The sequence below is a fragment of the Osmerus mordax genome, chromosome 24 (genome assembly GCF_038355195.1).
Source record: "Osmerus mordax isolate fOsmMor3 chromosome 24, fOsmMor3.pri, whole genome shotgun sequence".
In the NCBI taxonomy this organism is placed as follows: Eukaryota; Metazoa; Chordata; class Actinopteri; order Osmeriformes; family Osmeridae; genus Osmerus; species Osmerus mordax.
Window position 1 is genome coordinate 5,559,858 of NC_090073.1, and position 22,303 is coordinate 5,582,160.

A 22,303-nucleotide genomic window follows, 5' to 3' on the forward strand; every position below is an offset into this window, starting at 1 on the left:
CCACCAGCAGTTTGCATTTAAAATGCGAACACTTTTAAGGTCATAACCGGTTTTGTGAGTCCTCTCATAACGTGCCGCGGGGGTTACAACGAGTCAGCAAAATTTCACAATGTCATTGAAAATGGGAAGTTCAAAATGTTTATTAACTTATGCTAGACAAATACATATGGTGATTTGGGCAATCTGGGACATTAGGTAATGTTGACACCTCCAGAGCGTTTTCTTTCCAGCTATGACAATGTCTAGTCCACAGAACTTTAAATAGGTTTAGCATCGATGTTATGTGACTGAAATCACAAAACCTGATTGGTGTGGTGTCACAGAAAGGGTCAGGGCACTAGTCAATCAGGAAGCTCAGATGAGAAAATGCATGCAAAAAATGTCCCAGATTACATAGGCTACAGAATACTACATATGTAAACAACCCATGAACAGTTTTACATTTTGTTTAGCCTACATGAAATAGGCTATGCAAACGCAAAACACAGTATCAAATCCTGTTTGGTAGAGCAGTGACTGAACTGAAACGTGTTCCCATTGCAAACCTAAAAGGCTCATAAACCCACAACAAGTGAATGGGAAAAGAACCCTCCCCACCTCCTCCACTACGATTGACGGTGCTTTCCGTGAATCTTGGCGTTAAGTTTAATGAGCTGTCTGAGGAAGCCTCTGTTAGGGATGACGCCCCGGTTGTCCTTCACTGCGCATATGGCCTCCACCAGGGTCAGATGCTGTTTCAGCATGAGATAGGCCAGGACTAGTGTGGCTGAGCGGCTCACGCCAACCGCACAGTGCACCAGAACTGTACCTGAGACAGCCAACAGAGAGCGCCAGAGAGTAAGATCAGGTTTAAACAGTGGGAATACAACAATCATCTCCTCCCTCCCTCTCTCTCTCGCACCTCCACCTCTCCCTCCTTTTATCTCCTCCCCACCCTGCCTCACTCTCACCTCCTCCTCTTTCCCCTCCCCCACCCTCCCTCACTCCCTCTCACCTCCTCCACTGAGTGCCCTGTAGATGAAGTCTGCCGAGGTCTGGAAGTTGGCGCTCATGTCGTAGTCGCAGCAGTCGCGGCCCTCGATGCCCAGGTAGGTGATGTTCATGCCCTGGTAGGTCTCTGCCCCTCCCCTCAGCCTGCTGTGGGCCGCGTTCAACACGTGCGTGATGCGGTGGAGGGCGAGCTCGCTTCGGTTATCCGCGCTGCTCCTACACCAAAACACAGACGGTTAACACTCGGTTTACATTATGAATGGAGACGATTTAATTGGTGTCAAGACTGACTGTAATATTGTGCAATAACTTTGAATCTAGTGGGTTCAGCACTGTAGTTTAGTACAATAGTTATAGAGATGGCAGTTGGCTCAGTGTTGTAGTTTAGTACAAAAATTGTAACTGGAAGTGCAGCTTTAACTGCCATAAATGCCTATTTATGGAATGGAGACCCAATCAAGCCTCACAGCCAGGCCAGAGGAAATGGAAACCGTTTGACTGTGAATATCTGGGAGGAGTAGCAGATCCCAAGAGGTCAACAGTGGAAACTCAGTGAAAGTATGTCACCACAGGCTCCCAGAGCAAAGCCCAGCTGGAGACAGATACAGTTACACTGCCTGCATTCTAAACAGATTAACGATTGGCTACCTTTTTCCTGTGCATGGACCACAACCAGGACTTAGCTAGCAGGTTAGTCAGCATTTTAGTCAGCCAGACAACTAGCCAGACAACTAGTCACTTACATTTCACATTTACATTTGAGTCATTTAGCAGACGCTGGGAATCGAACTGGCAACCTTCAGATTCAAGCCTGATTCCCTAACCGCTCAGCCTCCTGACTTACTGGTCTCCAATGTAGAGCTTGGGCCAGACCTCATCAGCATGGCTGACAATCGCCTTCCCTGTGTAGAGCAGCCTCTCCAGCTCAAACACAGCCAGCCCAGGGGAGCTCAGGTCAATCTCCACCTGGCGAGGAGGCGGCCTGTCGTTCCAGGATGGCGGGAGTTTGGAAGTATAAGACATGAGCTCCGTTTTGCCCTGGGATCCAGCCGCCCTCCGATGACACACTTCGTCCTGTGGCCTTGGAGAGTGCTGATCTGTTGAAGCGGTTCAGTCAAGCTCCTTCTGGTGGATTAGCCAGGGCAGGCTTGTAGCCTCTGTTAATGTTAGCTCAGGTAGTAAACATGTGAGGCCACGTAGAGCCGTTATCCACTGACCTGAGTCTCTGCAGTCCGACCAGGTGTGCTGTGACGACAGCCGCTGCTTGTCCCTACAGTCGTCAGGGTGGTCTGGTGCTCTGTCCTGTCAATCAAATACGAGGCGTGCTCTGCGGGGTTTTCGAGAGCCCTGTTATGCTTTTACATCAAAATAGCAGGCTATTTAAAGCTGTGAATTCTAGCTGGCTGGCAGTGTGAATGTACATCCACAGATGTCTAAATTCAACAGACAAGTTACTCTTTTTCGCCTTTCTTGTGGTTTGATTTGGCTACGAATTCATTGTACATTTCTGAAAATCTTCCCACCTAACACAGGAACACACAAAAACCAGCAATGAGATACAAAATTGTCCTGACATTTAATTCCGTTCTCAGTCTTGAGTCATGGCCATTTCTAAATTTGTCAGGGAAACATTGTCATCTGGTGGTGCAAACATGCATTACATCAGAAACCTGTACAGGCATGATTATGTTCTTTATTCCTGGTTCTTATATTCCTTTTTTCTTTATTTTACATGTCCTCTATGTTACAAATATATATTTTTTTCAGTTAATAGTGAACTAATTTACAATGATGCTTTATTTTAACACAGAAAATAAACAAATAACATTTTCTTCCATGCAAAGCTTAAAGAGATTGTGTTTATTTTTCTAACAATATAAAAACGCCCACCTCTTTAAATGGCACATTTCCCCCCCCCCTTACAGAAACAAGACGTCTTGAGTGATTTCAACAAGGACGTGTGGATCACACAGTTTACAGAAAAGTGATTATTTTGGTGACTCGATAAGAGCGAGGACAGACAATTTGCTGATGTAGCAAGACAAGTTAGTAAACCCCATTTCCCCATCCCACCAGTTCAAGCACAAACTTCAAACCCCCTCAGTGCAATCTGAGATACAGGTGATATGACAGTACATGCATGATAAAAGATGACTGGAAAAAAAACAATGCCACCATTCCTGTGGTGACTTAAAAGGCTATAGGAACACATACAGCATTCTGACAGGGTGCCAGCAATGGCGATGATGACCTAGAAGGTGGGGGTGTCTAAAAGGGTCAATTTCATGGCATTGCAAAATAATAGGAGACATGTAAAACAAAACAAAACCTTAGTGACAGGAACCCTGGTGAGGTAGACATTGCTCGAGCTTAGATCTAGAAGCGGATTGGTCGTCCACTACAGAGAACTGAAAACATAGGTCACGTTTCCTGTCCCCATCTTCAACCGAGCCATCTGATTGGTTGTGGATTTTCCACAGTTTAAACCTGTTCCTTCTACACTACTGCTCTCTTCACTACACCTATGAGCAGGGGAAAGTGGGCGGGACAATAGAAGTAGGCTAACAGGTACAGGGAATATGAATGGGCCTTGAGCCCAAAGCACACAGCGTTGCCTATTATGTGTACTGTGCGTCGTCACCGGGTGTGGCCTTACAAAAAGACGTTTGAAGTGTATCTGTATGAGCCGGTGTAAGAACGTGTATGTCTCTGGCCGTGTGCTCTGGACTCCAGCCACATCCCAACCTCCAGGGAGGCAGGGTCAGAGGTCAAAGGAGGTCTCTCCCTCTTCCAAACCATAACATGGTGACTCTTCATGAAGTTTCTCTCCGAAAGCTCGCATTATGCTGCCAAAAGACTGATATATATATATATATATAATATGCTGTGAGCAATCATGGCCGACAACTACACTTGGTTCAAAATCCCATTTACTGTCCTATGGCAAACACTGAAGGGTTAGCAGAGATACACCTGAATATCTGTACCTCTAACCTGAATAGCGTTTCCTATGTTGGACTCTTGACAGCATAAACTAGCCAACACAAACAGGCCTAATTCCAGTCCAGTCTCTCTATCACATCCCTATCCCTGGAGCCTTCCCGACCTCTCCATATCTTATGGTGGAGAAGGACAACAAGGACTCCAGTGGCGGATTTAATTAGGTTAAATTACACATCATTATAATCGACAACTGACTTTAGGCTTCATCGTTGGGCTGTAAGGAAGATGTCTGGATCAAACTAGCTGCTCAATCTGTCAATGGAAGATTTGTCACGAAAAAAGAAAGAAAAAAGAACTTTATGAGGCGGTCTCACACCCTGAGCCCCAGAACCGGTCCAATGCCCAGAGCGAGGGAGCTGGTCCAGTTCAGAAAGCCTTCTTCTCCAGCCGGTCCAGGATGAGCTGGATCCTCTTCACGGCCTCCTTGCGGGCCAGCCTGACCGTGTCCAGTCCCTGCGTCTCCACAGAGTCCAGCTCCAGCAGCTCCTTGGTCAGCAGTTCCTCCAGGTACCGGTAACTCTTGTCCGATTTTTTGCCCACAAACTCATCAACGTCCTCCTGGAGCAGAAGCACCCGAGCCATGATCTGCTGGACCTTGGCCAGGCTGGGGTTGTCGCTCAGGGGCTGGGGCCCTATGGGGCCCTGCGGCTGGGGTGGAGCTTGGGGGCCTAGGGGCTGAGGGGCTGGGCCACAGGGTGAAGGCTCACCCTGGGATGGCCTAGGCTCCGTCTGTCCGCTCCCCTTCACCGTTCTGTTGTACATCTGGGGCGGGGAGCTGAAGTCTACAGGTTTCCCGTTGGGGGGGTTTGGGGAGGGTGCCGGCCTGGGTTTGGGGCCCACTTGTGGGGCTCGTTGGTGCTGGTGTGGCTGAGGTCCTGTGTAGTGTTGGTCCTGACGCATTAAAAGAAGAGAAAGGAAGTTACAAAAGAAGGAAGTGTTAGAATTAATATTGGATCAAATTCAATTTGAAAGACCTTGACCCTCTAAAACCCTTTCTGGCTCATTCCCCCCCCCTCACGCATTTACAGTAATAAGAGTGGTCTGAAAACAGGAGTTGGCTGTAACAAAGGGCTTGGCTTCCTAAGAGCTCTCACCTTGGGTTGGTACGGTGGGGGGGCTCCGGTGCCGGTCCCAGGCCAGGCTGGGGGCTGTGCAGGACGCACTGGGTTCCCATAGTGGCTGTGGGCGGGCTGGGTGCCAGGCGGCCACTGCTGCTGCGGCTGCTGCTGCTGCGGGTGCTGCTGCGGGTGCTGCTGTGGGTGCTGCTGTGGGTGCGAGGGCCCGTATGCACCAGGGTGGGCCCAGGCCTCAACCTGGGACCTGGGGTGAAGACCCTGCCCAGCAGGGTATGGTGGGTTTTGGGGCAACGCGTGACTCCCTTCCCCGTAGTGGGGATAAGACCCAGGAGGATATCCAGGACCCTGTAGAGAGGGGTACATGTTACAGAGGCAAGGTCTGTTGCAAGGTCTCCTTGAGGTACAAAAGGTCAGAGAGCTCATTTTATGTTGAGCAGGTTCAAAACACAAGAGATAAGATCGAACAACTGCTGTACAGCAAAAGCAGACTCTCAAACAGGAAAAACAGTTGTTGTATATCATGTCATAAGGGCCTACTTATATATTGATCAATATGGATAAATATAGTAACACGAAGACCACCACATAACAATATGAAAATACCAATGGATAACATAAGGTAATATAGTCATCTACTGATTGAGATTAACAAGTGCAAATAGTCAACCCTTCCATGACTTCCATCCCTTCCACACTACTCAACATATCAGACCAGTGTTAGGAAGAACATACCCCTTGACAGTGTGGAGCGGGGTAGTGGTGGTGATGGTGGTGTTGGCCGTGTGATTGCCCGGAGCCCCCTGTGCTCTGCTCCGGCCCTGGGCAGCCTTGGCATTGGGCAGGGTACGGCCCTGGCTGCTGCCCTGGAGGCATCTGGTCGGCGCAGTAGAAAGGGTTGGACGGGTGGAAAGCGTTCTGCGAATACTGGCCCTGACCAGGGCTGTACACATGGCCGCTAGGATAGGTTGGCATTGCCTTATGAAAAAGGAAAATAAGAGGTGAGGAAAGGGGCAGAGAAAAGGAGACAGAGAAAAGTTACGAGAATGAGATAGTGAGGGACGAATGGAGAGAGATCGAGAGAGAGAATGATTGTCATTTCTGTGGGTCTGAATAGAGGTGTCAGAGAAAGGCGACGGCACTTAAGAGTCTTTGGATAAGCCTTGCTGTGACATAACATGATGGCGTACCTGGGGATTGTAAGGAGGCTGTGGATCTGATCCCGAGGCAGGATAGGCATTAGCATAGTGCCCTGTGCAATGGGACTGGGGGTACCAGTAGTTTGAAGGGTACCCAGGATATTGTGAAGCGTCCTAAAAACACAACATTAGAGGCCATAGACGATAATGGAATAGCTTGTTTTCGTAAGATTTTCTGAGAGTATGTAACATCATTTGTTAATGGGCTGAACTCTGAAATGGTTGCCGAACTGTGTGAAATTTGTTTCTGGGGGAATGTTTAATTAATTCATATTTATAGTCTTAGCCTACTAGTAGCTACTGACAATGTGTTCCGCATACAGAATGTAGCTATAGAAGACTGACTAATTACGACTTCTACACTGATCTTTTATAAACTAAAAGATCTGCTGGAATATTATTGCCCATAATGTGTTATGTAGTCACGTCAGGAGAAAACGTGCAATAAAGCAAAAGTGCCAGCTCGCCAGCATGCTATTATATAAGCATCCATGAATGGGTGCTAGCTAGCTTGCAAAATAGCTGTAGTGCTACACTAGCTAGCTAGATAAGAAAGGATTAGGCTAATTTCTTGCTAGCTGTCTATAGTACGATTTTAAATTGTTTGCTGAGATGGCTTTAGTTTCATTCAGTACAATTGAGAGCTTAGTATAATCAACTTTCGATATCCACTTACCATAGCGTTATTCCAGTTGACGTTATTATTTTCCGAGTTGTAATTCGCAGGCCAGGCGGACTTGGGAGTGGACTGCATTTGATGATGATGCATCACTCGACTGTCCCTTGTACTCCTATCATTTTACATGAAAAAATACACCTTTATTGAATTTGGTATCAATAAGATAGCCCTGACCTGTAAAACCAATGTGTTGGTTTAATCAAAAGTACAGATTCTTTTAGGTGATGTAATGTGCAGGAAATGTTTAAGTTCTAGTATAACAGTGAGGTACTGTCACTTTAATTTCTATATGTGCGTCATAGAATTGAGTCCTGTTTGGCCAATAGGCATTCAGATTTAACAGCTAATTGCGTCCAGTGCATCTTTTTATCCAATAACAATGGAGGAACGCGGAAATCGAAATAAGACTCCAATGGACGTTTTTAATCAATGTCCAACAAAATTCGTTGATAATATACATTACTTCGTGGTTTAATGTATTTATATCTCTACATACATTAATAGCAAACATTATAACTCTCAATGGCGATAAAGAAAAAAGTGATTGAGAGGTTAAAATTCCACAGGAAGTCTTTCTGAAGTGTACTCATGTGCTTCCTGTTGGGATACTTCACATACAAAATTCATGGCTTGATAACATAAAGATACAAAGATTATAATTGCAGACATAATTACACACGCTCAAAATGAATTACATGCCGGGGACAGCGAGTCTAATCGATGATGTCGATAGTAAGTTGGGATGTTGCAGACACCGTGGAACGATGTTCAAAACCAGATACTTAGCTATGGGTTGTTGATCATTTTGACTGACTTGACAACGTGCGTGTATAATTATAATGGTCTAGGGCGACCTTGCAACATTGTATCACAAAGGTTTGGGTACACTAGGGATCGTTTACGTTGTATATCTAGGTTGTAAATAGATTAATTTTCTCTCTTGCAGAAAAACACCTTGTACTGCTCCGTGATGGAAGAACGCTGATTGGGTATCTCCGAAGCATTGACCAGTTTGGTATGTCAAGTTAACTATTTGGCTGCACTCCCCGCAATTGTAACGTTTCATGTAGAAGATATAAACTATATCTAAATCTCACAAAATATGAGTTCTCAAAAAAAGGCGATGTGATGCTGAATTTTTGCGGATACTTGCTGCTCCGTAACTCTTGGATTCTTTTGCAGCCAATCTAGTTTTCCACCAAACTGTGGAGCGCATCCATGTGGGGAAAAAGTTTGGAGATATTCCTCGAGGAATATTCATTGTGAGAGGAGAAAATGTTGTCCTTCTCGGGGAGATAGTAAGTATCCACAATAACCACGAAGTCGCCATTTTATGTGTATTGTGTATGATTCCCTCACCTCACATTGCTGCACCTCATGGCATTCAGTGTGGCTACATTATACACCTGAATAGATATACAGTTAGTATACTTATACATATCCCTGCATGGGATACAAAAAAAATGTTACTCTGTGTGACCAGGACTCCCATCTTTTCCCAGGACATGGACAAGCCATGCGACACAGTACTACAGCAGGTGTCCATAGAGGAGATCTTGGAGGAGCAGCGATCGCAGCAGCAGGCCAAGCAGGAGACGGATAAGGTGAAGATGCAAGCCCTGAAGGATAGAGGCCTGTCCGTTCCCAAAGCAGACAACCTGGATGAATACTGACACTACCTTAATTGCTCTTAGTTTTGTTGGACTCATCGGTTTCAATGCTGAAACCAAGGTCGTTTTTGGGAAGAGGATGGGAGTGCGGTTTGATGCTACACCCCTCACACCAAATACTGTACTTATCTCATTTTACCGGTTCAAGAGAGAGATTTATAAAGCGATCCTTTTTCTTTCAAGTATGTGTTGAAACAGAATGTAAGGATTTTCGGGGCGTACCTAACTAAACTGAGTTAGTCCACATTTGATGATTATGTTAAAAGAATATATCATTTTCTTATCTCAGCACTTACAACATTTGTCACTATAGACCTATGACTTCATAATGATGGACTATCATTTTGAGATTGTGTAAAATGATCAAACTGTAATGGTCAGATTTCTTTTCGATTAAAATGATTTCATTTTTTTTACTTGCTGAGAGGTCATCTATTTGCTTTTGTTTTTACTGATTGACCTTCGTGTCTGATTCTATTACTCCTAAATACCTACATTTTAAATCAGGACTCACGTTTTTGTGCCAGAAGATGAAGACCGATTTCATTACTTAACGTAGGCTACACATCTGTAGGGTTTGTGCAGTGCCAATTTGATTCCCAATTGTCGGAACAGTATATTTAAGACCAAGACATTTATTTTGAAAAACCGCAACAAGTCATGGCCCGGAAGTACTCTCGGCCAAAATACATCCTTTTGAGCTAGTTAGTTAACGTGAGCTAGAGCTTGTACTACAATTTTGAAATTTAAGACTGATTTTATCTGATAACTGACTGAGCGAGCAAGGTAACTAACCAATGACAAATGTTTCTTCATATCTGTTAGCTTTCTAGCACGTTTAAAACCAGAATGTTCGGTATATGCGCAACTTAATGTTGGCTAGTAGCTAACTGTACCCGTGGACTACAAAGCTAGTTAGCTGGTAGCGTTAATGTCAGTCTGTGTGTTATCGTTACAGCCAGCATATTGTTTTTTACTGTACAACAGTATTATCCAGCGATCCTACAAAGCTTGAATACAGCCAAAGCTACTAATGTGGAAAGCTTGCCAGCATCTGTCAGACAGCAGTCATTGTACAATATTAGTTAGCAACATACTGTCATGACGCTTATAAAGTTAAACTAACTGAATGAACCCTCTTGTATTGTTTTTCTTTATGCAAACAAAGCGTCCGTCATGTCTATGTCCCATCTCTATGGGAAGAGAGCAGGGGAGGAGGAGGACGGGGTTGAGTTTGAGAGCTTCGAGGTGACAGATTGGGACCTGGCCAATGAATTTAACCCAGAGCGCCGCAGACATAAACAGACCAAGGAGGACACCATCTACGGAGTCTGGGCTGAGAGAGACTCCGATGACGAGAGACCCAGCTTTGGGGGAAAGAGGTCTGTTGTGTGTGTTTTTTTCAAGAAGATGGCTGGCTGTGAAGTGGACAGATTGTAGACAGATCCACAGAAAAACGAAATACAGTTCCCCCACAAGGATACTCCTACTGTGGCTTACATAGTCAGATATTCATTATGAAGTCTGTCATGCAACTGTAGCCCGATGAGGATGTACAGCACAATTCACTTACAATAGACAAACATCATTATTGTATGTCACTGCTAAATGACTGAAAGGTAAACATAGCATATGTTACACCTGGCTAGCTTATTAAATGACATGTGAATGACGATGTATGTATGTGTGTGTGTCAGGTCCAAGGACTACACCGCCCCGGTGAGTTTTGTGAGTGCGGGGCTGAGGAAGCCTGCGGCTGAGGAGAAGACCCAGCAGCCGAGAGAGGGAGGAAGCTCGGATTACTCTGACGACGATGACGACCCGCCCCCCGCGCCGGCCCCTCCCCCCTCCCGTGTCACCGCCCCCAAGAAACTGCAGACGGTGCGTTTCAACGCCATCGGCATCACGAGCATTGGACAGGGAGAGAGGGATTCATGTGTGTTGTTCTGATTGCATGCGTTCCTTCCCTACAACCCCTGTCTTGTTCCAGGGAGGTAACTTCCGAGTCAACCAATCCCAGAGGACCTTCGCGGCCGGTATCCGGGCAGGACAGGACATAGGCACCTGGGAAAAACACACGCGTGGGATTGGACAGAAACTCCTCCAGAAGATGGGATATGTACAGGGGAAAGGACTTGGCAAAAATGCCCAAGGTGAGTAAGATTGCACTGTTCTGATCACAAGAGGATCAGATAGAGGTAAACAGACAGTCGGGTCAGATGAAGCGAATGATGTGCTGGGACGTGTGTGTGTAGGTATCGTGACCCCCATTGAGGCCAAGGTCCGGAAGGGGAAGGGGGCAGTGGGTGCCTACGGCAACGAGCGAACCCAGCAGAGCCTTCAGGACTTCCCTGTGGTGGACTCTGAGGAGGAGGAGGAGAAGGTAGGGTCCTTCGCATGCCTGCTTTCCTCATATCCTACATGCTCGATCCCTCCCATCCCCCTGTGACGACCAACCTCAGCTAGTGGGAGTGACGAGCGGTGGTCTCACTTCCTGTTCCCCTCACTTCCTGTTCCCCTCACTTCCTGTTTCCCCTCACTTCCTGTACCCCTCACTTTCTATCTCTCTGCGTAGGAGTTCCAGAAGGAGCTCGGCCAATGGCGTCGAGATCCAGGAGGCGCAGGGGGCAAGAAGAAGCCCAAGTACTCCTACAGGACTGTGGAGGAGCTGAAGGCTAAAGGCAAGCTGGTCGGACGGAGCACACACACCCCCGCCGGAGAGCTGGCCCAAGTGAAGGTGAAGTGGGAACACACACACACACACTCGCTCACAATACTCAGACACATACACACCCTCAATGCAGAGCGTCATTTTGACATGAACACGGTCTCTCTCTCTCTCCCCCCCCCTGCCCTCCAGGTGATCGACATGACCGGCAGGGAGCAGAAGGTGTACTACAGCTACAGCCAGATGACCAACAAGCACAGTGTTCCCGAGGAGGCTCCGCTGAGCATGTCCGCCCGCGACCAGAAGCCCTCCGGCTTCGCTCTCCCCGAGCTGGAGCACAACCTGCAGCTGCTCATCGACCTGACAGAGCAGGACATCCTGCAGGTGACCTGTGAACCCCAGAAGCCCTGCGTCTCAAAAGCATGCGTTTTATAAACCGTTTTAATAGCAAGAAATGTATGCTGGCTTGCATACTGGGACAGATGCAGTAGGACAACCTCTCTCTCTCTCTTTCCTCCTTCTCCTCCTGTCTTCCCTCCTCTCTCCTGGGAGACCTGCCCTCTCTTTCTCCTTTCACTCTCTCCCAACTGTCCTCCTGTCTCTCTGTCTCTGTCTCTCTACCCATCCTCCTCTCTCTCTCTCTCCTCCCGCCTGCAGTCGGCGAGGCGTCTGCAGCACGAGCGGGACGTGGTGGTGTCCCTGAGCCACGAGTCGGCGGGCCTCGAGACGCGCCTGGAGGTGGAGCGCGGAAGCATCCGGAAGCTGGAGGCCGTGCTGGGGCTGGTGGAGCGCTTCCAGGGCGGGGAGACGGCGCCTGGGGACGGACCCAGCCTCCAGGTACCCACCCCCACCCTAAACACATCCCCTAGACTGCTGTGTTTCTGTGGAAGCTCTGTCCGTGAGGGCTGGTTGTGACCGGGGGGGGCGTGGGGCCTTGTGATCTCCAGGAGTGCGCACGCATCTTTGAGACCCTGCAGACAGAGTACTACGAGGAGTATAAGACCATGGGCCTGGGAGACCTGGCGGTGGCCGTGGTCCACCCCCTGCTCAGAGAGAAGCTCCGCACCTGGGACCCTCTGAAGGTATTCAGTCCACACACACACCTACATACGCACACACACACACACAGTGTCGCGTGCACACAAGAATATTTTTTTTTTTTACACGTTTGGTGTTTAATGCTGTACCCCCTCCCCCCCATGTCTCCCCCCTGCAGGACAGTTCCTATGGGCTGGAGGAGGTAGGTCAGTGGAGAGCCATTCTAGAGTCTGGACAGTTCCACTCCAGTACCCCTGAGACACATATGGATCCCTACCACAGGTACACACACACACAAACCCAACACACGCACTTGGGTGTGAATCGATCATCAATTGCTAAACTTGCATATTAGGCTTCACACATCCTAGGCCCTATTATAAGTGTGTGCGTGCGTGTGTGTGTGTGTACATTAGGCTGTTGTGGGAGGTGTGGATGCCGGTGCTGAGGGTGTGTGTGTCGAGCTGGCAGCCCCGTATGGTGGGCCCCATGGTGGACTGTGTGGAGGTGTGGGCCCCCCTACTCCCTCTCTGGACACTGGATCATCTGCTGGAACAGCTCATCTTCCCCCGGCTGCAGAGAGAGGTGAGGCCTATACACACACACTCACAAGCACATTCTCCAATGGTGACACAGATGTGAGCAGTTGTGTAGACATAACATATTTAGACACTCAGTTTGAACACATTATATAATACGTACGCACATTCACACACATTGTGTGTTTACGTTTGGATTCACAGGTGGACAACTGGAACCCTTTGACGGACACGGTGCCCATCCACTCCTGGCTCCACCCCTGGTTGCCTCTGCTCCAATCGCGGCTGGAGCCTCTGTACCCGCCCATCCGCAGTAAACTGGCCAATGCCCTGCAGCGCTGGCATCCGAGCGACGCCTCGGCCCGCCTCATCCTGCAGCCCTGGAAGGACGTGTTCACGCCTGGCGCCTGGGAGGCCTTCCTGGTCAAAAACATCATCCCTAAACTGGGTATGTGAGGGTCACTCGCGCACCACGTAGTCCAGACGCTCGGACTAACGGCCTCGCCAAGGTCGCTCTACTCCACGCCATCCTTTCCTCACTCGTCTTTCTCAATTCCCTCGCTTCGTCCTCCTCTCTCTCTCGCTCACCCTTTCTGTCTCCCCCTCGTATCCCTCTCTTCATCCCCTCCCTCTCTTCCCTCCCTCCTTTCCTATATGCCCTTCTATCCTTCTCTCCACTCCTCCCTCTCTCTCCTGTCCAGCTCTGTGTCTGGGGGAGCTGGTGATCAACCCTCACCAACAGCAGATGGAGCCCTTCCACTGGGTGATGGACTGGGAGGGCATGCTGTCTCCCTCCAGCCTGGTCTCTCTAATGGACAAACACTTCTTCCCCAAGTGGCTACAGGTGTGTGTGTGTGTGTGTGTCCACTATAGAGCATTCTGTAGCTGCTAGCTTTCTGTATTTCCATGTTTTAAATATGTGTGTGTGTGTGTAGGTGCTGTGTTCGTGGCTCAGTAACAGCCCTAACTACGAGGAGATCACTAAGTGGTACCTGGGCTGGAAGACCATGTTCAGTGATGCGGTGTTGGCCCAGCCGCTGGTCAAGGACAAGTTCAACGAAGCTCTGGACATCATGAACCGTGCGGTGTCCACGGGCATGGGTCAGTGGGGATGCACACGCTCGTTCTGCTCTGCGAGACTTTGCTTTTTTTAACATACACACACACACACACAAACAGTGAGTGTTTTCTCAACCATACCTTCGGAAGTTAACACAAAACCCCTCCCTATCCATCTCCCCACCCCCTTCCTCTCTGTGTCTCTTTCTGTCTCTCTCTCTCTGTCTCTCTCTCTCTCTCCCACCCCCCAGGCGGTTACATGCAGCCAGGCGCCAGGGAGAACATCGCCTACCTCACCCAGACGGAGAGGCGGAAGGACTTCCAGTACGAGGCCCTGCAGGAGCGCCGCGACGCCGAGAGCGTGGCCCAGAGGGGCATCGGCGTCAGCCTGCCCACCAACTTCAAAGACCTGATCCAGACCAAGGCCGAGGAGAACAACATCGTCTTCATGCCGCTGGTGGCCAAGCGGCACGAGGGCAAGCAGCTGTACACGTTCGGGCGCATCGTCATCTACATCGACCGAGGGGTGGTTTTCGTCCAGGGGGAGAAGACCTGGGTGCCCACGTCGCTCCAGAGTCTGATCGACATGGCCAAGTGAGGGGCGGAGAGAACGCGAGGAGGGCGAGGGAGAAGGAAAAATCCATGTGTGTGTATTTGTTGCTTTTGTTTGGAATAAATGTATGAAAGAAGTCTCTGGAACCATGAATAAAAACCATTTTTTGACTTTTGTACTTGAGACCCCTTGGTTTGTAAATGCCTTGAGCTTATTTTGTAAACGTAAAAACATTTATTTTTATTTTTATTTCGGCAAAAAGAAGTTGATCAGTAGGATTGAAGCCCTTTGTCCAAAGTCCGCCAGAGGGCGCAATACGCCTGAGAGCGAGCTAGAGTTACCACAGAGGAAGCCTCCAGGATCCCACGGTGCTTTGCGGGAACGAAGACCGACTGATTACAACTCATTTTAGACGCAATTGTTTTTATAAATATAAAACTATTTTGTATAGTTACTCAGTTTTTACCTCTCTCGCAGGTGAGTCCACAATGTTGAGCATCTAAGCAGCTACGCACTGTATTTAGTTAGTAGTAGTAGTGCATGAAAAGCAGATAAAACAACTTCAGGTGGTTTGAAATGTTAGCACTAGGTTAGCTAAAAGAAATGGCTAACAAGGCTGTTGAGTGTGAATGATATTTCAGCGCGTCGGGTTTTGTACTATACGGATTCCTATTTTAGCCGTTTGTATTATGGCGTAATAAAAAAACGGTCAATGATGTTCCCAGGGCCTTGTATTAGAAAGCCATGTCCTCAGATGTTGTTGTGAAGAAACGCAAGGCGAAGGTGGTCCGCAGCGAGACAGGCACTCCGGAAGGGAAGCGAGGACGCGGAGAGGGGGACCAGGTAAACAGGCGTCATTTCATGTGTTCGGACAGTCAGTTATGTTATAAGCCAAGAAGCTACCCTGGTGTGACGTTTGCTAAGCACAGAGGCCAATAGACAGTCGTGCAGTTGTTGACTGAAACTGCGCGTGTGTGTGGGCAGGATGTGCGTGTGTACAGTGAGGAAGTGGAGTTAGATGGCCGTGACCCTGAGAAGGACTACCAGCAGTACAAGCAGACATGTGACAGTCTTGCCAAACTCATGGAGGAAATCCAGGATCTGAAAGCCCAAGGAGCCAAGGATGGGGTGAGACACATACACACACTCCTGTCACCGTTAACAACCACATCCCACATGCAACTACATTCCAGCCCAGTCAATGGAATCACCTGGGATTCGATTCATTGTGATTCACACTTAAGGTTTCACTAGTAAAGGCAGTTGTTGTTCAAACTGAGGTGAGGTGGAGCAGGGCCAGAACCCAGGCTGACCCCTGCTCTGTCTGGCCCCACCAGTGTGCAGAGGTGGAGGAGAAACGCATGCAGAGCTGCATCCACTTCATGAGTCTGAAGAAACTCAACCGCCTGGCTCACATGAGGCTGAAGAGAGGCAGAGACCAGACTCACGAGGTAACACACACACACACACACACACACAGATACTTGGGAGGTTTGGGAGGCACTGTGAATGTACAAAGATTTGGTTTCATTCCCTCCTCTCTCTCTCTCTCTCTCTCTCTCTCTCTCTCTCTCTCTCTCTCTCTCTCTCTCTCTCTCTCTCTCTCTCTCTCTCTCTCTCTCTCTCTCTCTCTCTCTTGCCCCTCTCTCCCCCTCCCCCTCTAGGCTAAGCAGAAAGTGGATGGGCTGCACCTGCAGCTGCAGAACCTGCTCTATGAGGTCATGCATCTGCAGAAGGAAATCAGCAAGTGTCTGGAGTTCAAGTGAGTCCCAGCTGCTCCGTAACTGGAACGCCGTGGTCATGTGATTCATCCTCTAGCCTGTAAACATCTGGACTGGGGCCCAACTGCAGGAATCCCCGTCATTAAACCTTGCTGTGTCGTCATTCTCTCTCTGTCTTGTCTCTCTCTCTCTCTCTCTCTCTCTCTCGCTCTCGCTCTCTCTCGCTCTCTCGCTCTCTCTCTCTCTCACCCCCAGGTCTAAACACGAGGAGATAGACCTGGTGAGTGTGCAGGACTTCTACCAGGAGGCTCCCCAGGACATCGCCCGGCCCTCCCTGACCCGGGACGACCCCCACCAGCTCACCCTGGCACGCCTGGACTGGGAGCTGGAGCAGAGGAAGAGGTGCACACGCGCGCACGCCAGCCCAAACACGTACACTATCACACACACGCTAGCCCACACACGTAACACTATCCCTCACACACTGGAGAAGAAGAAGAGCGTGACAGAGTGCTGTGTGGGTTGCCAGGTTGGCCGAGCAGTACAGGAACTCCCAGTCGTCTAAAGAGAAGATCCTGAAGGCCATCGAGGTGAAGAAGGAGCACCTGAACAGCCTCCAGCCTGGACTCAACGCCATCATGCAGGTACACACACACACACACCTGAGTTTGCGTGCCCGCAGGTACACACACTCAGTCTTCCTACAGGCTCACACGCGCTCTCGGTGGTTTGTCAGTAATGACTTGGGACATCGATGTAGTTTAGCAGACACTTTGAACCAAAGTGAAAAGTTTGCTTGTCTAGTGTACGTGAATCGTCTCAACATCCCTTGAACTTAATCAGCTCTGATATCATCTTTCTGTTCTCTCCCTCCCTCTCCCTCCCTCCCCCAGGCGTCCCTCCCAGTGCAGGAGTATCTGTCCATGCCGTTTGAGCAGACTCAGAGGCAGACCGAGATCGCCCGCCACCTCCCCCCGCCTCTCTACGTCCTGCTAGTGCAGGCCAGTGCCTACGGACAGGCCTGCGGTGAGTGTGTGTGTGTGTGTGTGTGCACCTCTGCTCCTCTATTACCAGTGTTATGAAGTGTAGCTCCTGTGATGTGTGTGTGTGTGTGTGTGTGTATTCATTCCTACTACCGTTGTTCAGTGACTATGGTCTGACGAGGTTGTGTGTGTGTGTGTTTCAGAGAAGAACCTGAGTGTGTCTATTGTTGGAGACGTGGACGAGGCCAAGGCCCTGTCTAAGCCTCCTGAGGACTCCCAGGGTAAGCATCTCACACACGCACTCCTCTCACCCACACACACATGCTCACACACACACACACACACACAGTCCTTCACACATACACATTCCTTATTAGTAGTTTCCTGCAGGAGATGTGGTGGAAAGCAGTGTTAGTGGATCACTATTCTGACGTGACCTCTGTCTGTCTCTGTGTTTATCTGCGTGTCTGCCTGCCTGTGTGTGTGTGTGTGTGTGTGTGTGTGTGTGTGTTGTGTGTGTCCAGATGATGAGAGTGACTCAGATGCTGAGGAGGAGCAGGAGAAGACGGTGAGTGAAGCCTGTCCTTACCCCGTCCATCCACCAGGGGTCACTGTCCCTCCACGCTCTCCCCCTCTCACACACACACACTGCCTCCACGTGTCATCCAGTTCACCTGGCCTCTTTAGACCTCACTCTCCGACACACACGTCTGAGGGAGAAGAAAGGAGAGCCATCAGCCCTTCCTGCTTCAGTCCGCCGCCAGTCAGGGGATTATGGGAATAAATGAAAGGTGTGGCTATTAGTCTGTAACCCAAGCCCAACACACACTCCTGTCTCCCTCTTTCTCACACACACACACACGCACACAGACGCACACGGTTGATTATGAATGATTTATTTCTGGGTTCCATTTTTGCTGAAGGAGACTCCAATCTCTCCTTGTGGGCCTGTCTGACCAGCCTGATCACATTACTGCTGCGCTGTCCCTGTTCACCTCAGCTCTCACTATCCCCCCTCCCTCCCTCCCGTCTATCCTTCCTGTTTCCTATCCTCCCTCTCTCCCTTCGATCCTCCCTTCCTAGTTCCTATCCTTCCATCCTTTCTTACTTCAACCCTCATTTGTTCCCTTCCTTTCTTCCTTCCTCCCTCGCTTCCCGTCCCACTCCCAGAGTAGACCTGAACGGCACCAAGTCTTCAGTGTGCAGTGTGCTTCATGCAAGCCTTCGATGAGGTAGCGATGGAGTTTTGTGTCACTAACCCCTCTCCCTCTCTCTCTCTCTCTCTCTCTCTCTCTCTCTCTCTCTCTCTCTCTCTCTCAGAAGAGAAGGAGGGCCACCACAGGGGGTCAGCTGGACGACAAGCGCCGGGTGATGCTGAAGAGACACCCCCTCTCTCTCCGCCTGGACATCAAGTGTAAAGGTAGGCACGCACACACACACACACCAGCGCCCCAAGGTCCAATCCAGAGCCTGCTGTGATGTCATAGGCTCCTCTGCTGCCCCCCTGGTGGTCACAGCGAGGCTCATGACTGGCTGGGAAGAGGCTTCTGCATTGCAGGAGCAACTTTAGTGTGTCTGTGTGTGTGTGTGAGAGAGATAGAGGGAGGGAGAGAAATATATTGTGGAGAGCTGGCAGAGTTATGAGGATGCAGCACTTACACGAAGCCCATTTTCATGGTTTCATTATCCGCTCGTTTATCCCTCTCACTCTTTCCCTCCCCCTCTCTCTCTCTTTCCCTCTCTGTCCCCCAGTGTCCTCTGATGCAGCTTGTGGTTGATTTTGTTGTTGTTTACTGCGGCGAGAAAGCCACCAGGGTGTGTGTGTGTGGACAAGTGTCATTGAGTTCTCTCACTGCAGAGCCGGGGGCCAAGCTCCACCGCTGACCTTGCCTCTAGCGGGTACACACAGGCACACACACACACACACTAAGCTGTTCCTTCTGTCCTCTGCGGTGCGCCCAGATGGCAGTGTTCTCCAGCTGTTCTTCTACTACCTGATGAACCTCCACATCTTGACCGTGAAGGCCAAGGTCTCCACCACCGTCGACCTCACCTCCGCCATCAGCGCAGGGTCAGTCTGGCTCTGTGTGTGTCTGTGTGTGTGTGTGTCTCTATGTCTGTATTTATGAACGTGTGTGTGTCAATCGGCATCTGGAGTTGTGTCTTGTGACGGTGTGCATGTATATCAGCGTCTGCAGCTGTTGTGTGTGTGTGTGTTATTCATGTGATATTCCTGTATTTACAGGGAGCTGTTGAACTCCGACACACTGCTGAACTGCCTCTTTGCTAACGACCAGGGACAGGAGACGCCCAACCCAGCTAACCGCTATCAGTTTGATAAAGTGGGGTAAGGATGCTAACGGCTATCAGTTTGATAAAGTGGGGTAAGGATGCAATTGGCCATCAGCTTGATAAAGTGGGGTAAGGATGCTAACCGCTATCAGTTTGATAAAGTGGGGTAAGGATGCTAACCGCTATCAGTTTGATAAAATGGGGTAAGGATGCTAACCGCTATCAGTTTGATAAAGTAGGTTAAGGATGCTAACCGCTATCAGTTTGATAAAGTGGGGTAAGGATGCTAACGGCTAGCAGGGCAGGCGCTAACCGCTAGGTGTTCAGTAGAACTAGAAAGAGCAGCAGGTGATCGTGAACGGCCCTGCTTCTCTTCCAGCATCACCACGTTCGGGGACTACGTGGCCGAGCACGGCCACCCTTACGTCTGGGTCCAGAACCTGGGAGGACTGCAGTTCCCCTCCGACGCCCCACAGGTGTGTGTGTGTGTTTTGGTATTACTGACCACGAGGTGTTGTAACAATGCACATACGTTCTCCACAACTTCACGTGCTAGTGGTGACGCTGCTGTGTGTGGGTGTGTGTGTCAGAGTGCGCGTGCGGGCAGCTGTCTGAGTGCTAGTCACATGGAGACCACCATGAAGCTGCTCAGAGGACGAGTCCAGTCACGGCTGGCCCTGCACAAGCAGTTCTCCTCACTGGGTGAGTACACACACACACACACAAACATACAAATATCATACACACACGCTGGTCTAACACCACTGCTGGTGGCACAAACAGACACCACACACATGAACACAAACATAGACACTGCACACACAGACACATACGTATACACACAGCAGGTAGCGTGTTTGCTTCGCGGCCCTCATGTCTAACAGAGACGTCGTTCCTCCCAGAGCACAGCATCGTTCCAGTCTCCAGCGAGTGCCAGCAACTGTTTCCTGCTAAGGTCCTCTCTCGCCTGGCCCGCTGGACGACCATCACCCACCAGGAGTACACGGTAAACACACGCACACAGAGCAGGACCGACCCGTCACCTACGCACAGCAAGACCACCCATGTCGTGCGTCCACTCGCGTGGTCTGACGTGGAGGTTGTGTTCCGCAGGAGCTGAGCCACACGCAGCACGTGTGCGAGGCGGGCCTGGCCCGGGACACGGACCTCTTCTTCCTGGCCGTGGTGGAGAGAGGCACAGGTACCTGCGCCTCGCCGCTCTGCTGTCATAGGTGGTTCTGGGCTGTTAGCCGCGGAGTTGGAGATATACTCACAGATTGACTGTTTCCTCTCTCTCTCTGTGTGTCTCTATTTTTCTTTCTACTCCTCTCTCTATCCCCCTGTCTGTCTCCCCGTCTGTCACTCGATCCCCCTCTCTCTCTCTATCCGCTCTCTCTCTATCCCCCTCTTTCCTTCTCTCAATCCGCCCCCCTTTCTTTCTTGCTCTTTCTCTCTATTCCTCTCTCTATCTCCCTCTCTCTCTCTCTCTCTCTCTCTCCCCCTCAGCCCGTCTCCATGCTGCTGTGGTGCTGAACCCTCGCTACCCAGAAGTCTCTCCCCTGTTCTCTCTCTCGCTCAGCTGGAAGGGCGAGCGCAGCGGCCGCTCCGACGACAACCTCAGGGTGAGAGCCCCCCCCCCTCCCCCGAAAGCAGACGCTCCACCGTTGGGCTCGGGGCGTGATTGACATCTCTGTCCTCCCCCCCCCTATCCCAGGCCATCGAGAGCGAGGTGAATGTGTTCAAGGCGGAGCTGCAGGGGCCCCACCCGGGACACCAGCTGCTGACCAATCAGGTGGCTCGTCTGTGCGTCTGTCTGGACGTGTATTTGGAGACGGACGGCCAGGATGACAGCGTGGAGGGCCCGCGGGAGTTCCCTCGCGAGAAGATGTGTCTGCGCACCGTCAGGTACACACACACACACACACACAGTCCCGGGGGAGAGGTATAGCTCAGTGGTAAAGTGTCACACAGTGTATTGCTTTCATGTGTACACACACACACGTTAACGTGCACACACTCTTTTGTCTCGTGTCTGCCTGTAGGGGTCCCAATCGTCTGAAGCCCTTCAAGTATAACCATCCTCAAGGCTTCTTCAGTCACCGCTGACCCGCACCTCAACCTGACCTCTGACCTCTACACCCTGTTATTTTCCCGTTAACTAGCTTAAGACTAGCTCCCTGATACATTGTTTTTTTAAATGTACAACTTCAGCGTCATTTAGACAATAAAATTGTGTTATTTTCATCACAAACATAGCTTTTCCTTCTCTTTAATGTCTACTGCTGGCCTCATCTGTTTTGATCTTCTTTCTCTGGCCCCCCTCTTCTCTCCTCCTTCCCCTCCAGTCGTTCTCCGATGTCCTCTCTTCTTTCCCCACATGTCTATAAATAGTCATCTGCACCAGAGTTGATCATTATGCTGTCGAGGCCCAGCTCTGCTCTCCACGCTGAGTCATTCCCTCTGAGCCTAGAATGCCATAGGACACTCACTCTCTCACACACACACACACACACTCATACACACACCTACACACCCACACACATACTCTGTCACCTCACACATCTCCGTAAACTCCCTTATCCCTAGTCATGGCTGAAAGGAAACAGGGAATGTACAATGTACCTCATCATCTCCCCCAGCGACCAAGCTGACCGGCTGACAACCAGGCAACAGCGGTCCAGGTTGTTCTCCATCCTCCATGGTTACACGGCTGCATGACGGGGCCCCCTGCCTGGCTCTGTCCCTGACAGGCCGTGCCGGCACTGGGTCACAGCCCCCTATGGGAGGTCTGCTTCTACCATGCCTGCTCGTCACAGGTGGCCTGTTTTGTGGAGGT

The 22,303-nt window shown here is 50.0% G+C and overlaps 5 protein-coding genes across 8 annotated transcripts; 3 read left to right on the plus strand and 2 right to left on the minus strand.

The window, feature by feature from the left end:
- Window positions 1-115: 115 nt before the first annotated feature.
- Window positions 116-2,337, minus strand: LOC136932625 (dual specificity protein phosphatase 26-like). Of its 3 annotated transcripts, none has more exons than XM_067227804.1 (4): window positions 2,208-2,337; window positions 1,835-2,087; window positions 995-1,206; window positions 116-808 (listed from the first exon to the last, which is right to left on the minus strand). In XM_067227804.1, the coding sequence occupies exons 2-4, from the start codon at window positions 2,011-2,013 to the stop codon at window positions 606-608; spliced, it is 594 nt and encodes a 197-aa protein (XP_067083905.1). In that variant the 5' UTR covers window positions 2,014-2,087; window positions 2,208-2,337; the 3' UTR covers window positions 116-605. The 3 variants fall into 3 exon arrangements, with proteins under 3 accessions (XP_067083905.1, XP_067083904.1, XP_067083903.1); XM_067227803.1 differs by having other exon boundaries at window positions 1,835-2,115; window positions 2,208-2,336; XM_067227802.1 differs by lacking the exon at window positions 2,208-2,337 and having other exon boundaries at window positions 1,835-2,201.
- Window positions 2,338-3,987: 1,650 nt separating this feature from the next.
- On the minus strand, window positions 3,988-7,042 carry bag4 (BCL2 associated athanogene 4). Of its 2 annotated transcripts, XM_067227805.1 has the most exons (5): window positions 6,942-7,034; window positions 6,257-6,379; window positions 5,802-6,044; window positions 5,088-5,414; window positions 3,988-4,884 (listed from the first exon to the last, which is right to left on the minus strand). In XM_067227805.1, the coding sequence occupies exons 1-5, from the start codon at window positions 7,032-7,034 to the stop codon at window positions 4,360-4,362; spliced, it is 1,311 nt and encodes a 436-aa protein (XP_067083906.1). In that variant the 3' UTR covers window positions 3,988-4,359. The 2 variants fall into 2 exon arrangements, with proteins under 2 accessions (XP_067083906.1, XP_067083907.1); XM_067227806.1 differs by lacking the exon at window positions 6,257-6,379 and having other exon boundaries at window positions 6,942-7,042.
- Window positions 7,043-7,541: 499 nt separating this feature from the next.
- On the plus strand, window positions 7,542-9,028 carry lsm1 (LSM1, U6 small nuclear RNA associated). The gene is made up of 4 exons (XM_067228190.1): window positions 7,542-7,676; window positions 7,891-7,959; window positions 8,127-8,242; window positions 8,447-9,028. The coding sequence occupies exons 1-4, from the start codon at window positions 7,631-7,633 to the stop codon at window positions 8,615-8,617; spliced, it is 402 nt and encodes a 133-aa protein (XP_067084291.1). The 5' UTR covers window positions 7,542-7,630; the 3' UTR covers window positions 8,618-9,028.
- Window positions 9,029-9,282: 254 nt separating this feature from the next.
- On the plus strand, window positions 9,283-14,642 carry tfip11 (tuftelin interacting protein 11). Its single transcript, XM_067227920.1, has 15 exons — window positions 9,283-9,400; window positions 9,783-9,996; window positions 10,312-10,495; window positions 10,605-10,767; window positions 10,870-10,997; window positions 11,190-11,351; window positions 11,475-11,666; window positions 11,940-12,119; window positions 12,230-12,364; window positions 12,499-12,602; window positions 12,737-12,905; window positions 13,064-13,307; window positions 13,561-13,703; window positions 13,795-13,960; window positions 14,170-14,642. Exons 2-15 carry the CDS (start codon window positions 9,791-9,793, stop codon window positions 14,514-14,516), a joined length of 2,523 nt encoding a protein of 840 aa, XP_067084021.1. The 5' UTR covers window positions 9,283-9,400; window positions 9,783-9,790; the 3' UTR covers window positions 14,517-14,642.
- Window positions 14,643-14,816: 174 nt separating this feature from the next.
- On the plus strand, window positions 14,817-21,712 carry thoc5 (THO complex 5). Its single transcript, XM_067227852.1, has 20 exons — window positions 14,817-14,948; window positions 15,197-15,314; window positions 15,456-15,599; window positions 15,809-15,922; window positions 16,136-16,233; window positions 16,448-16,594; window positions 16,722-16,836; window positions 17,086-17,218; window positions 17,379-17,456; window positions 17,700-17,743; window positions 18,496-18,595; window positions 19,138-19,246; window positions 19,421-19,522; window positions 19,847-19,943; window positions 20,058-20,169; window positions 20,370-20,473; window positions 20,581-20,668; window positions 20,974-21,089; window positions 21,182-21,372; window positions 21,510-21,712. Exons 2-20 carry the CDS (start codon window positions 15,216-15,218, stop codon window positions 21,571-21,573), a joined length of 2,055 nt encoding a protein of 684 aa, XP_067083953.1. The 5' UTR covers window positions 14,817-14,948; window positions 15,197-15,215; the 3' UTR covers window positions 21,574-21,712.
- Window positions 21,713-22,303: the final 591 nt, after the last annotated feature.

What these genes read in the sequence shown, in the direction of transcription:
- LOC136932625 (XM_067227804.1), bottom strand. Translation starts at nt 2,013, where the DNA reads ATGTCTTATACTTCCAAACTCCCGCCATCCTGGAACGACAGGCCGCCT. An exon ending in AAGCTCTACATTGGAGACCA is followed by an intron (nt 1,207 to 1,834) that starts GTAAGTCAGGAG and finishes GTTTTGGTGTAG; the next exon opens with GAGCAGCGCGGATAACCGAA. An exon ending in CAGGGCACTCAGTGGAGGAG is followed by an intron (nt 809 to 994) that starts GTGAGAGGGAGT and finishes TGGCTGTCTCAG; the next exon opens with GTACAGTTCTGGTGCACTGT.
- bag4 (XM_067227805.1), bottom strand. Translation starts at nt 7,034, where the DNA reads ATGCATCATCATCAAATGCAGTCCACTCCCAAGTCCGCCTGGCCTGCG. An exon ending in TCAACTGGAATAACGCTATG is followed by an intron (nt 6,380 to 6,941) that starts GTAAGTGGATAT and finishes TTGTGTTTTTAG; the next exon opens with GACGCTTCACAATATCCTGG. An exon ending in CCCCACCGTACCAACCCAAG is followed by an intron (nt 4,885 to 5,087) that starts GTGAGAGCTCTT and finishes TTAATGCGTCAG; the next exon opens with GACCAACACTACACAGGACC.
- lsm1 (XM_067228190.1), top strand. Translation starts at nt 7,631, where the DNA reads ATGAATTACATGCCGGGGACAGCGAGTCTAATCGATGATGTCGATA. An exon ending in TCTAATCGATGATGTCGATA is followed by an intron (nt 7,677 to 7,890) that starts GTAAGTTGGGAT and finishes TCTCTCTTGCAG; the next exon opens with AAAAACACCTTGTACTGCTC. An exon ending in TTGTCCTTCTCGGGGAGATA is followed by an intron (nt 8,243 to 8,446) that starts GTAAGTATCCAC and finishes ATCTTTTCCCAG; the next exon opens with GACATGGACAAGCCATGCGA.
- tfip11 (XM_067227920.1), top strand. Translation starts at nt 9,791, where the DNA reads ATGTCTATGTCCCATCTCTATGGGAAGAGAGCAGGGGAGGAGGAGGAC. An exon ending in CTGAGGAGGAGGAGGAGAAG is followed by an intron (nt 10,998 to 11,189) that starts GTAGGGTCCTTC and finishes CTCTCTGCGTAG; the next exon opens with GAGTTCCAGAAGGAGCTCGG. An exon ending in GGGACGGACCCAGCCTCCAG is followed by an intron (nt 12,120 to 12,229) that starts GTACCCACCCCC and finishes TGTGATCTCCAG; the next exon opens with GAGTGCGCACGCATCTTTGA.
- thoc5 (XM_067227852.1), top strand. Translation starts at nt 15,216, where the DNA reads ATGTCCTCAGATGTTGTTGTGAAGAAACGCAAGGCGAAGGTGGTCCGC. An exon ending in AGCAAGTGTCTGGAGTTCAA is followed by an intron (nt 16,234 to 16,447) that starts GTGAGTCCCAGC and finishes TCTCACCCCCAG; the next exon opens with GTCTAAACACGAGGAGATAG. An exon ending in GCTCCGACGACAACCTCAGG is followed by an intron (nt 21,090 to 21,181) that starts GTGAGAGCCCCC and finishes CCCCTATCCCAG; the next exon opens with GCCATCGAGAGCGAGGTGAA.